Source organism: Bombus pascuorum, chromosome 9, assembly GCF_905332965.1.
Source record: "Bombus pascuorum chromosome 9, iyBomPasc1.1, whole genome shotgun sequence".
NCBI lineage: Eukaryota > Metazoa > Arthropoda > Insecta > Hymenoptera > Apidae > Bombus > Bombus pascuorum.
In genome coordinates, this window is record NC_083496.1 from 8,705,658 (window position 1) to 8,719,271 (window position 13,614).

General features: G+C 28.0%; 1 protein-coding gene and 1 long non-coding RNA gene across 2 annotated transcripts; one reads left to right on the forward strand and one right to left on the reverse strand.

Annotated features, from left to right (window-relative positions):
* The first annotated feature begins 4,025 nt into the window (after positions 1–4,025).
* On the forward strand, positions 4,026–8,015 carry LOC132910412 (uncharacterized). Its single transcript, XM_060966095.1, has 9 exons — positions 4,026–4,162; positions 4,234–4,367; positions 4,441–4,598; positions 4,681–4,846; positions 4,928–5,183; positions 5,271–5,408; positions 5,497–6,815; positions 6,907–7,008; positions 7,113–8,015. Exons 1-9 carry the CDS (start codon positions 4,138–4,140, stop codon positions 7,200–7,202), a joined length of 2,388 nt encoding a protein of 795 aa, XP_060822078.1. The 5' UTR covers positions 4,026–4,137; the 3' UTR covers positions 7,203–8,015.
* A 3,039-nt stretch (positions 8,016–11,054) lies between these two features.
* LOC132910416 (uncharacterized) lies at positions 11,055–11,388 on the reverse strand. The gene is made up of 2 exons (XR_009658769.1): positions 11,314–11,388; positions 11,055–11,233 (listed from the first exon to the last, which is right to left on the reverse strand). It is a non-coding gene; the product is annotated as an uncharacterized LOC132910416 (long non-coding RNA).
* Between the last annotated feature and the right edge of the window lie 2,226 nt (positions 11,389–13,614).

The following is a 13,614-nucleotide window of genomic DNA, read 5'->3' on the forward strand; positions in this document are numbered from 1 at the left end:
TTGCACTAATAAATTCATTACTTGCTACAATTATTATTTAATTCTCGTTGCTCTATAACAATAATAATTTATTGGAAATTCCACTATCAAATTTCAAATATCCACGCGAGAAATTAAAACTATTCGCATTATGCTATTAATAATTTTCGTTCACATATAAATTTTGATTTTTGGTAGATAAAGCGAAAAGATAGAGGATCGTTTGTTGAAAATATTATAGCAATCACATCAGGAAAATGAATAATAAAGTGATGGTCTTCACCGTATAGAGGGCGTCGGTAACTCGGTCAAATTAACATTCTCTAGCTGACACTGCGTTAATTGCAAAAGTTTTCTTGGGCGATGAAAGTGATAAAGTGTCGACTAAAGCTATGGCTGTGTAAAGCAGCCTGCATAACAGGGAGATCGTTGTCGAGTACGGTAGAACTTTTCATCGTTGCGAATAAAAGTAGATCAAGCTTCAGTCGCATAGAACAGCGAGATTAAGAAACGTCTCGAGTGAACACTTTGAAATACGATAGAGGTCAATGCCAATCCCTTGAGGGATTCCTTTTACATCAAAAAGTATTTTCGTTTTCTTGAATTTATTGGAATCGACGGAAATACAAAAAAAAATATCGAAGTAAACTTTGTAAAAATAAACCACTTGTTAAGCTGTAGATTATATTAACGTTTCGCAATTTTTCTAAATTGATAAATCTAAATATGATGCATCGAATTTTTGTATTGAAAAATCATGTCGACCTTTTTATACTAAAGAATCAAGTACGACCTTTTGTTCCTATTCGTTTATTCTGACTCTATAAAGTTTGATGCTTCTCTAACATTCCTTATTATTAATGCATATGCTATGTCGAAGCAATTATTTAAATGATAGTATCGACAGAACTGTTACAATTTTATCTTTATCCGTTTTGAGAAAATGACTTGAAAAGTTAATGAAAGCAGTGGATAATTTATTTGAGATAGTCTTCATTACTCAAAATAAAAACACTTCTGATAGGAAATAAATCTTAAATACTAATACAAAATAAGAAGGTGATGACAGAACAAACGAATGATATTTTGTATCTATTGTTCACCATAAAATACATGGGAGCGATGTATATTACAAGAAGGGTCATGAGGGATCAGACTCTAGATGCCTACCCAGCCAACGGTCTCGTTAATTGCTATGACACAATTTCAGGTTCATGATATGTCAATAGCTAAGGGACTTAGGGTTCTATAAATGCACATGCTTACCAAATGTGAATTAATTAATGATTTTCAACGCCTGACTTACAGGGACAATGCACCTTTGCTGATAACTCTAAAAGACAACCCAACTTATGGATCTACATATATATCAAAGATCTAAGTTTTCAAATGACTTAGCAAATTGGTAAAAAATTAGTATATCGATATTAATTTTGGAAATACATTTAAATATCCATATATTGGCATATATTACTTCTGGAATGTTAGGGATTGATTGATGGTTAAATACAAATAGTTCGGCTATAAATACTCATAAAACACAATTAACCGTAGGTCATTGTATATAAATATCTTGTTTTTGCAGCAAAACAATGGACAAGATACGAATCATATTGTGTTTAGTTAGTTTAGCACATAAATTGTCATCTAATAAATATTGCTTAATAGCACTTCTAGTAACTAATTTCTGAATGAGTCCACATATTCATGAAATCGACCATTTCATATTATGCAATATCTTATCTAACATTTGACATTATCTTAAAACATGATTTCTCGGATTCGGATACTTCGGTAATTAAATGAATAAGCAACTTGAAGGGATGCTACGATACCAAATTACAAACTCATATGCAGCTGTTGTACTGTTTGAATATTTAACGATAATTGGATTTAGTATTTCGATTTGAACATTCGGGAAATTTGTACACGATCTGCACCCCTAATGTTCGTTAACTCTCTTTCAGTTAGTTAAACACACAGTATTTTCGCAAACACATATATAGATCTGCACAGCATTTCGAATAGCGCTGTCTCAGTTGAAAACACTTTTAATGAGTCGATCAATATTCGTACATACAACGAAATCAGCCCCGAGCTCTTCAGTTTAAGCCTACTGAAGATCCATTTACATACATGAAGCGTTACTTCCATGCTTGTTAACCTCCTTTCTTCGTAGTAGGAAATAAGCCAAGAAGATGGACTTCGCGAAGCAATTCGTCGAGGATCATTACGTAACATGAAGGTGTATTAATATTTGTGTCCGATATTCTATTAAATGTAGGGCTACTCTACATATCCTCAATAAAATTTTTATATATTTTTGTATCGTTATTCTCTTTTGCGACAATTATAAATTTATTTTTTCAAAGATTGTAGTTTCACTTAAAAATAGACTGGAAAAAATAATTAGAAATAAGAACAAGAAATAAAACTAATTCTGATAAATAGAATTACATAAGATGATGCGTAAAATGTGTTGAAATTTAATATAAATCATAATTTATTAATTAATGTCCATAAACATGCTTTTATATAAACATATCTCTGTATTAAAATATCTCTGCTTATATTGTCGAAGTTTTTAAAATAAAGCATCACAGAATAAACCTTTATGTAAACTGAGCTAAGAAGGAAATTGCTGTGCTCAAACAGCTTCTCTTCCACCTATCTGACTGCTGTCACCCTCTTCCTTCGCAGAAAACTAAAACTGACGTTAAATGCTATCTCTTCCATAAATTTAAATCTACTATGTATATGTAGAAACTAATATTTAAAACATATATTAAGCAATTAGGAGATCGTGGAGAAAAGATTAATATAGAAACAAAAAGAAATAATCCGTTGATCTTATTACCTCTCACCGTTGATGAAATGTATTTCTTCGAAAAAAGAGAATGTCTAATGAATTATTATAGAGAAATTCTTTTAATAAAGGATATCCCCTGAACTTCCATCTTACATTCTATGTCTGCAACTCAACTATAATTATTAGAATTTGTATTCCTGTCTTCTCCTAGAATATACATTCATACACGAGTGTACTCGTATTCCTTAACACACTCGTTATTTATTATCAATAGAAGCTTTTTTTTTAATTAAAATTATTTATATGTAACAGAATTTCATCCTTGCAATTTACCTTTAAGAATTGCAAATTAAACCATTTATCCTTCTTTAAAAGGTACTCCATTTTCATGATATCATATAAACTTATCGATTACTCTTACTTAGTCCAAATGCAGCATATTGAGGTCATAATGACTCAAGATATATTTGTCGAATTATAGGAAGATGCGCTCGTTATAATATGTGTTTGTCTTTCTTAACGATAATAATTGATTTACATACAAATTAGCATTACGAATTCAGCAAACTTCTCTGCGATTCTATAATGTATTTTTTGTAAGTATATACAATTATTTAAAAAACACATATGTACTCATAAAATAAATATCTATAAATATTAAAAGGTACGATATATTTAATTTTTATTTCAAGCGAATTACCAACCGTTATTACAAAAATAAATGTTGCAGAAGCTAAAAAAATTATTTTTATTCATACGTGCGCGTGTGCGCGCGTGTGTCTCAATCACAACCATTTGTATACTACTAACGGACTCTATTCACGATACTGTGAAACTACTCTTACTATTTTCATATCACATGCGATATTACCGGTTCAGTCTAAAGAAATGCATATGCATTTATGAATGTATGAATGTATGTATATATCTATATCTATACTTTGTTTACAGTAAATATTTTTGAATTTTGAACAAAAAGAAATTTTTAATGGAGGTGTCTTTGTTCTGTACTAAATAGAGCTGATAAACTGGTACACTGAATTGATACAAAGAAAATTTAATTAATCATTAATTTTATCTAATTAGGCATGAAAACTGATGCCGCTCGTTGATTGGTGTTATATTATTATATTTACTGTACGAATGTCACGTTCTTTTTCTATTCCCTCTTCGTTTTTCCAGTTCGCTCATGACATACTCTGTCTTTATTTACATATATATATATATATATCCATGATATAAACATGCATACCTAACCAACATATCGTATACCGAGCTACGTGCGAGTCAACTTATTGTAGATGTGTGAATTAAGTGAATTAAGTGTAACTTTATAATTGTAAATTACAATGTGGTACTTGGTTAATGAACAAGGTACGTTCTGTTATCGATTAAGTAATAGATCAATTATAAATGACAATGTTATTCCAGCTTTTGTATTTTAGGTGTCCGCATATATTTAAAACCAAATCAAGAGACGTTAATTGGCAGGAAAAAAGCTGACATTCTTTTGCCAAATGATAAATCAATCAGCAAGGAACATGCCTCAATCAGCGTTACAAAAGTAGAGGAGATAAGGGTATTTTTAAAAAGGAAATATAATATAATAAGGAAATGCTGTTTACAAAATAAAAATTCTTATATTGTTTCAGAGTAATGAACCGACATCTATATGTAAACTAAAAGATTTAAAGTCAAAATATGGTACTTTTATCGTTCACGAACGTGACATAATACAACTAACTGAAACTGAATGTATTTTAAAACACCAAGATACAATAAGATTTGGTTTACAGAACCATGTATTCAAGTAAGTTTCAGTTATTTACTTTTTTAACCTAAAAATGTTACATATATATATAACTACTATATGAAGGAAATTTACACATTAGGGTGATAAATGTGCCTATAATAACAACAGTATCTACTTTATGTGATGACGAGATAGAAAGATTAAAACAGTTGATGGAAGAAATTGATGGTGTAATAATTACTGACAGCGATTGGAGAAGGGCATCCACTTATTTAACAGTGGGAAATGCTATCTTAACACTAAAGGTATTTTCCTTGAGAAAAGTTTTTAATTTGGGTCATTTATTTCCTAACCAAATGTGTGTTACTAATTTGGATATATAACAGCTTGCCTCTGCTATGGCTTCTGCTCTACCAATAGTAACAATGAAATATTGGGACAAAGTTAAATCTGCAATAGATAATGGTCAGCAACTTCCAGATGCAAATAATTTTGTTCCATCAATTAGTGAACCATTAATCGCTAAAAGAAAGGTATTGATTTCTCCAAACAAGAAAAGAACGACATTATTTGAAAATTTAACATTTATACATTTTAGTACAACTCAGTATAGGAAATATAAAAAAATCATTAGAATAGCAGGTAAATACCAAAAATTGAAAATTGTATCCATGACTTATTTGAATAAAATATTATTAAATACTGTTCTTAATAAGAAATATATTTTAGGTGGAATATCAAAATTATTTGAAAGAGCAGACCTAACAACTACAGAATTTTGTAACCCAAACGTAATTGTATTACAATATCCAGACAATGATTCTACACAGATCACAGAAAATATTTTCTGTATATATCATTCAATACGTAAGTGATTATTACATATTATAAAATAATTTGAGTATTATCTTTTATTGGTCATATGTACTTAATTATCTTGTGCTTTCTTCTTCAGAACAAGCATTGAAAGCAAATAATTATAGAATGATAGCTGAAGTTGAAATTTGTCTTGCAATATTGCATTGTTCAACAGAAAAATATTGCAATCCTATGTATAAATTCGCAAAGCTTTTAAAAAGATCAGAACGAAAGGATGATTCATGTGAGATTTTAAATCTTGATACGCAAGATGAAACAGCTAAAGTGTCAGGATTACCAACTTCTTCCTTTTCGATATCGACACCTGTAAGACACCGTATTATTCCTGAAACATTGGATATCAGTCAAGAACCATTTCCAAATGTAAGTGGTGTTGTCATAAAACCTACAGAAGAGCAAAAATATAATAAAATACGATGCATAAGAGAAACTCCTAATGATACTTTAGCAACAGAAAATGTGCAAGTTACACGATCAAGAGTAATTTCCAACGTTTCGGCAACGACATCCGTGAAAATAAGACAACGTGTTATTCCTGAAACATTGAGTAGCATCAGTAGTCAAGAATCACAATCAGATATACAGTATATTTTCACACAACCTACAGGAAAGCAAAGATATAATGAAATACAGTGCATAAAAGAAACTCCTAATGATGCTTCAGCAACAGTGAAAGATGTGCAAGTTACACAACCAGAAGAAATTTCCAATCTTTCGAAAACAACATCCATGAAAATAAGACAACGTGTTATTCCTGAAACATTGAGCACCATTAATAGCCAAGAATTACAATCAAATGTAAATTTTGATGGTACACAACCTACGAAAAAACAAAAATGTAATAAATTACAATACATAGATGAAACTCCTAATGATGCTTCAGCAACAATGGCAAGTATGCAAGATACACCATCTAATGAAAACACTTCGACTTTTCCTAACATGTTATCACAAATCATTCGATATTCTAAACATGATAATCAGAATTTACACAAACACGGTAATATATTGGATAAGAGAAAATCAGAGGAAGTAATAATCTTAAGTGATGATGAAATGGAACTAAAATCAGTAGAGGGAAATAAAAATAATAACACGAATTCTAATAAAGATTTCATACATAATGCATCGAATAATATATTTAAAACAAGTAATTCAAGAGATGAAAATAAGCAAATACAACAAACAGCTCGATTAACTGATAATCGTATAGCTGCCGCAAATTTAAAAGAAATGTGTGAAGTCGATGAAAAAATAGAATTAAAAAATATGCGCCCTGTAACATTACAAGTAGAAAAAAAGCATAATAAAAAAATGACATGTTCAGAGAATTCAATTACACCACATACAACAGAACCACTAAATACATCTGAAGATCCTCCTATATATTCTGTGGTAAGTTTAATAGATATATAACTTTCATTAGAAAATTCTAAAGTTGGGGGTTCTACTGTATAAGTGTATAATTTTTACTTCAAAATTTCAGATAAAAGAAAACAGGAAACATGAAGCACAAAATGTTATAAGTTCCACATTAAAAAGTAATTCATCACTTCGAGCTAATCCTAATTTCAAAATGTTCAAAAAGGTAAATTATAAAATACTTTTAGGCTATTTTCTATTTAGAAATATTGAAAGTAATGTAAGAATATTAAAAATAATAAGAAATATTAATAAGTTTTATTAATTTAGGTTCCTGCTATAATTCCTCAGAAAAGGATAAAAGTCGATAATATGTATGTATGGAACAAGTATAATATAACAAATGAGAATTTATATTAAGATGTAAAAATTGTATTAAACTTCGAAATAATATTTTTATGTTTTAGAAAATATTATTTTCCTAATTAGAATTGTAAAGAAAGTGTAATTTCTATATTAATTTAATTTATATTATTTCTTTTTTTATAATATATTATTATTTAAAATAATTTCATGAGTGCCTTAAACATTAAGAATTAGTGTATTTAAGATACGACTGTGTAAATACTATATATGTATATATATAGTATGTTGAAAATCAAATATATTATGTTTTTATATTTTAATAAGAAAACCGGTTTTATAATAATAGTATGTACATCATTATTCATTTAAATCTAACATACATCATCTAGGATCTACATGAGAACGCCAATAGCGTAAGATTACAACACACGTCACATATATGCATTGCACTCTCACTACTACAGTTATGTGCCGATGTAGAGTTATATAAATGATAGGAGATGTATGTATGTATGTACTTACATAGCTTGAATTGCAGCCATAGAACTTGAAGTTTGATCACAGATAAAAATTACATTTATCAATCGACATCTTTCTCACTAAATCTCACAGCACTTAAAGCACAGAATTATTCGATGTAACAACATCTAACGCTCTTTCGCGATCAAAAATAATTAGTGAACTCGGAAGGAGTATACTTTACTTGTCTCTAATTGTAAGCAAAGAACCTATAACTAGCTAACTAAATACATACATTTATATCTACAATTTTTTAAAAAACTGTAATGTCTAAAAATTTAAAATTGTCTATATAAATATTAAAAAAAGAATGAAAGACCACGTCACTTTCGTGAAACTAGTGAAACTGTAGAATGTGCAATCGCTAATTACTAATTACATACCGCGATATTCGATTATGTCATCGATATAATTTCTCGTGGTCGATAGATTGATGGCGTCTTGGAGAAACGTTAGTTTTACGCGGGAAGTCCAGCGAAACAGAACATCATCGAGATCCCATTAGGTAAAGATTTAAATTATCAGTTTTGAAATTTCTTTCTACATTATCGAATATGTCTATTAATTAGATTAAAGGCATATTAGAATTACATATATATAATTCAATCATGGAAGTTGATAAAAATAGAGCAGACGAAATATATATCGTGATGAGCAAAATGAATCCGACATGAAGTATCTTTTCGTATTGTACCATTTAAGAATATAATTAACATAATTCTTAATATTCCTAATAATTGTACTAAAGTGATATTTTAATATAATCTCATATTGAGAAGTAAAGTAGAATTGTGTATGTAAAAATGTATTAGATTTCCATATTATATTGTTATTTATTTATTAAGTAAATAATTGTTGATTAACGATATATTATAACTGGTAAAAATAAGAAGTTTTTAATATAATTCCGACGAATCTGTAATTGATGCTATTACAACAGTAGATTGCTATTATTTGCTATATGGAGATTGATATTATAATATTAATCTTATACGAATCACGATTTTTATATGTATAATGGTTAGGTATTCTTGATTGACAATCCTTGATAAACATGATTTTTAGCTACTACGTAGTATAATTGTTTTTGTCAAAAACTGGCATTTGATATATATATATATATATGTTTTAATATAGTTTTTCTAAATTTCTTCTAATATAATCCTTTATTTATTTTCAGGGAACATTCGTGGCCGTGTGTAACGTGATCGGCAGAGTCAGTGTTTGCTACGTAAAGTTATTTCCAATATTTTTCAGACCAAGATAATTTTTAGTGATCATAAATTGAATCAGAGTTCATACGCGAAATTAAAGCCAGTGTTTGTCCGCCGCTTATAATTTAAATAAGCACGCTAATAGTTTTTTAGTTTTCTTTTTATACACACACATACACACACGCGCGCGCACAGATATATTCTTCTTTCTAAATACTCATTTCCGATATTAGAGTCAGCCCTCCTCTCAAAAGGATCCAACCTCTTTAAAAACCAAGAACAGTAAGTATCTTTATATATTATATACCACTTTGTCTTATTCTTAGCTTAAATTGCTATTAATCATGTAGGTAATTTAACGAAGTTCTAAATTGTTATTCTTTATTGAAATAAAATCAGATTTTAGATTGAAATTACAATTTCTATTATTATTAAAGAATATCAGAATTTCAACATTTATTGTTACTAAAGTTCTAAATTTAATAAAGTTCCATCTTTCTTTTGTTAAAGATTTTTTACAATTACCATTTTAATTATGCAGGTCGGTGCCTTCATGATGTTTCCCGGGCAAGGATAATACTAATAACAATATTCTTCGCATCTAGTGGTAAGTCGCATGCATTTTTATTCTTCCGGTTACTTAATCATAGGGCGAAAGATTCGAATCGACACGAGTGACTGGTTATATTACGTAGATCTTTTAACGAGAATAATGACCACGGATATTTACCCATAGTGTGGTAACATTTTGTGTATTTTAGTTATTAGTTCAAGATAGAATTTCCCTGTATATTGCATTTTCTGTTGATTAAAATTTTATATCATTTGTATTATAAATTTTATATCATTTGTATATAAACTGAATGACTTCAAAGTAACGTTTAATATTTATAGAAGTTATCACATAAGTGAATGTTAAAACTGATATTTTGTAATAGAGAAATCCGATATTCTCTAATTTCGTTGCAATAAATATTACATCTGCGTTACCGTAATATTTTGAGTGATTTATGTTTAAGTACGATTTTAAATACTCACAACGATATGAAAGTTCAGTTTTCGCCATGTGTCAGATATTAAATAGAGGAAGATTTGTATCCAATAATTTAATGGCGAAAGGCAGATTTCAAAATCAAAGCAACAAATTTTGCTTTGATGATGGAATTACTCATAGATACTTTACCTTATGAATACTTACGTCTAATGTAGTGTTAAATATTAGATTGCAGTGAGTTTATCTTTTTATAAATAAATTTGTTGTTTATCTACAATCTTTTTCTTTTAATGATAAAATTTCAATAATTTATCAAACTAGTGAAGTAGAGTGAAGAGTTTTAGTAATTTAAAATAAAATTTCAAAATACGAATTGAAAAATCACTAGCCCGTTAGATAAAAGATAGATACATATCACCTTTTTAGCACGGGATTTTTAAGTTTAACCCTTTCCATCGCCTTCTAGGGCCACATTCACATATTTAGGTGCAACTTGGATGAGGTACTGCAGTGAACATAAATGTTAAATTTAGCTTAAATTGGAATTACAAATTATAAGATACTGTTATTGTTCTTAGAATTTGTTTATTATGGACTGCTATAATTTCTTATAAAATATTATTAGGATTAGTCGTATTTTGCTTTAGTTAAAATTTAATTAAGAAGACATTAATTAATTAACTTTGTAGTATTATGATTTATAACTATCACGCATATTAAACGTTTCTATCGAGATATATAATTACAGTTATTTTTACTGAATGCATTTTAAGAATTAATATTGTGATATAATATTTAAAATATTATTGTATAGGTAATGAACTTAAATAGTAAATTATTTATTTTGTAAGGAGTCAATTATTCCATTCACTGACATTTTTATTTATTACGGCCAAAAAACTTCTAAAAATATTTTTAAAATAAATTATTTTACCTTTTACAAAGTTTTACTTCCCAACTATAGGTAACAAGTACATCTATTTTTAATACTTGTATAAATATAGTAATTAGATATTATAAATGAGAATTATATACGTTAGATAGCGATACATTTTACACGGCAAATATAATAATATTAGATAAATATTATATTGCATATTTGTCTTCTCATCTTCGACACAAAAAATTTCTTTCTTACCACTTGTAGATAATGAAGAATTTTTAAAATAAATAAGTATAGTAACTTTAATATTTATTAATGAAATATCAAATTATCTATTAAAATGCGCATATGAAAATTGTTATTGAATTACACAATTTCACTTGCAAACATAGTCACTTACAGAAATAGTGATCTCCATTGTCATCCGTATTCTTGTATTCTTTTCCATCAATCTCAGCTTCGATTTTGCGCCAAACTTAGATAAAAATAATACAAATAAGCATATTATTTAATCGCAAATTTGTGAAACTTTTTTATTCATGTAGATTTGCTTACCATTTCTGAGAAATTTCCTAATACTTGTTTTATGAGATATTGTATTAGGTCTAGGTGGTCTTGTATTGTGTTCTGCGATTGAGCTTACATCGTCTTCCATATCCATGTTGATATTATGTATTTGTGGATAGGTGAATCACAGTGAGAAAGGAATAGATGTATACTAAAAATAAATAATAACACAATTTACCTTAATACAACTGTTGCAATGTGATTAACTTTAGTTCGTACAAAAACCCACACTTTATTATTCTTCTTTGATTGATCGAATATTGCATTGTATCTTTCTTCAACTATATTTTTCTTTCAACCATTGGTAGTTTACTTAGAAGAAGAATTCTTACTAGAATACTCATGTTTGTTATTAACTTAGAATTTATTAACATTCAGTATCTAATACAATACAATATTGCATAGTACTTAATAAATAATTTCTTATTTGAGGAAACCATTTAATTGTTTTTGTTATCTATGGATATGGAGATCATGAGAATATTTCATATGTTCATTTTATTAACACCACTGTTCACACTGTTACATTATTTACGCAAAATATGAAAAAGATGCTTGCTAAAAGCTAAAGTACTCCAAATTATCATCTATTAGAATTGTCACTAATTATTCTAAATATTAAGGTAAATATAAATTTATTTGCATTATTGACATTGTATTAAACCTTCGAGGTTTTAGTTTCCTCTTTGTTGGTCAATTCTAACGTTTCAAAAGCAAAGAAAACATATGCAAATGCATATTCCTGACCTTCCGCAACAAGTAATTCAGTTCTGTGCTAAACGAAGATGAATACCGCCAAAGCAAGATTTAAAGAGCTAAGAACTGAACACTAGAAAAAATCTACGTGTTCATCCTCAAGAAAATTTTTCGATTCATTACATTAAACTATAATAACAAAGTCTCAACTTCCTTCCTGAATTCCCTAATATAAATATTCTTACTTCTAGAAGCTTTACTGCTTTCTAAATTCTTTAATATTAATATTCTTATTTTACTATTCTCTTCTTAACATTCTTTAATATAAATAATAATATATAGATTAATATATAGATATTATTAACATTAATATATTAGATATTATTTATTTCTCAAGTTATTTGTTTTATTAAAGAAAGAAACTTTATTTCTTCAATCTATAATTCTCTTTATATCAGAAGTACAAATATGTAGTTCAGTGGAACATATGAGACAATGCATAATATGTATTCTTGCACATAGCAGTATTTCATATTCAATACAGTGTCATAATAAATTTTTGCTAATAGAATTTGGACGTATTTCAAGAATTTAATGTGATAAGTATATCCGTTTATAAAATTACTAATGGCTCGTTTGTATGCTGTTGACCTAGTTATTACATATGACACAAACTTATCTCTTCTACATCCATACTGATTGCATAAACGATATTTGCTTGTGCAATCTTGCACAGTCAGGAAAATGCATATTTTTTATTAAATAAAATACATTTCGTAAGACAGATCTGCACATTTGGATTTAATGTAGATCATGTTAGCAGGTTATAAGTATATTGCAATATATAATAATAATAGTTTCAATCGATAAAGTCTTATCAGATGCATGTTATACAATTTTTATAAATAAAGCTATTCCAAATTTTATAAGCAATTTCTTAGTTTGTCAATAACAAAGTTTAACTTTCTATTCTTTAATAGATTTGAAAAATCTGCAAATATTTATCGTTTATATTTTTAATTTATTGGAATTTTAAGAAAAATATTGAGATTACATTAGTTATAAATAAAAAACTAATATAGCTATAGTTATAAATAAAAAGTAATATATGTAGCTATTTGTTTTATAAGTTTTCTAAGTAAACTCGACGAACGTAACTCACGATAACTTTAACTCTGATAACGCCTTATTATCTTGTTTACAATATTTAAGTAATTATCACAAACTGCTATGCAAATTTCAATTCTTAGAAAACTCAACCCTTTCTTATAGTTCATAAAATTCTAAGATCGTTGATGATTATAAATTTATTTTTAATGCCATTCAAAGTCATATATATGACACTGGTGCAATATAAATAATATAATAATTATACTAGATTGATAAATAAATAAATAGTGTACACATAACAAATCGAATAACCTGATGGAAATTTGAAGTTAACCTCTGATTTCTTGCACGACAAAATTATAATATAAGTTTTCAAAATACAACTTCCTCGGACTTTAATAGTTGGCTATTATAGGTAGTATTTACCAACATTTACTTTAGTAGCTATTTGCAGGAAGGACAAAATTGTGCGTAGAAGAAATG

What these genes read in the sequence shown, in the direction of transcription:
- LOC132910412 (XM_060966095.1), top strand. Translation starts at nt 4,138, where the DNA reads ATGTGGTACTTGGTTAATGAACAAG. An exon ending in GTACTTGGTTAATGAACAAG is followed by an intron (nt 4,163 to 4,233) that starts GTACGTTCTGTT and finishes TTTGTATTTTAG; the next exon opens with GTGTCCGCATATATTTAAAA. An exon ending in CAAAAGTAGAGGAGATAAGG is followed by an intron (nt 4,368 to 4,440) that starts GTATTTTTAAAA and finishes ATATTGTTTCAG; the next exon opens with AGTAATGAACCGACATCTAT.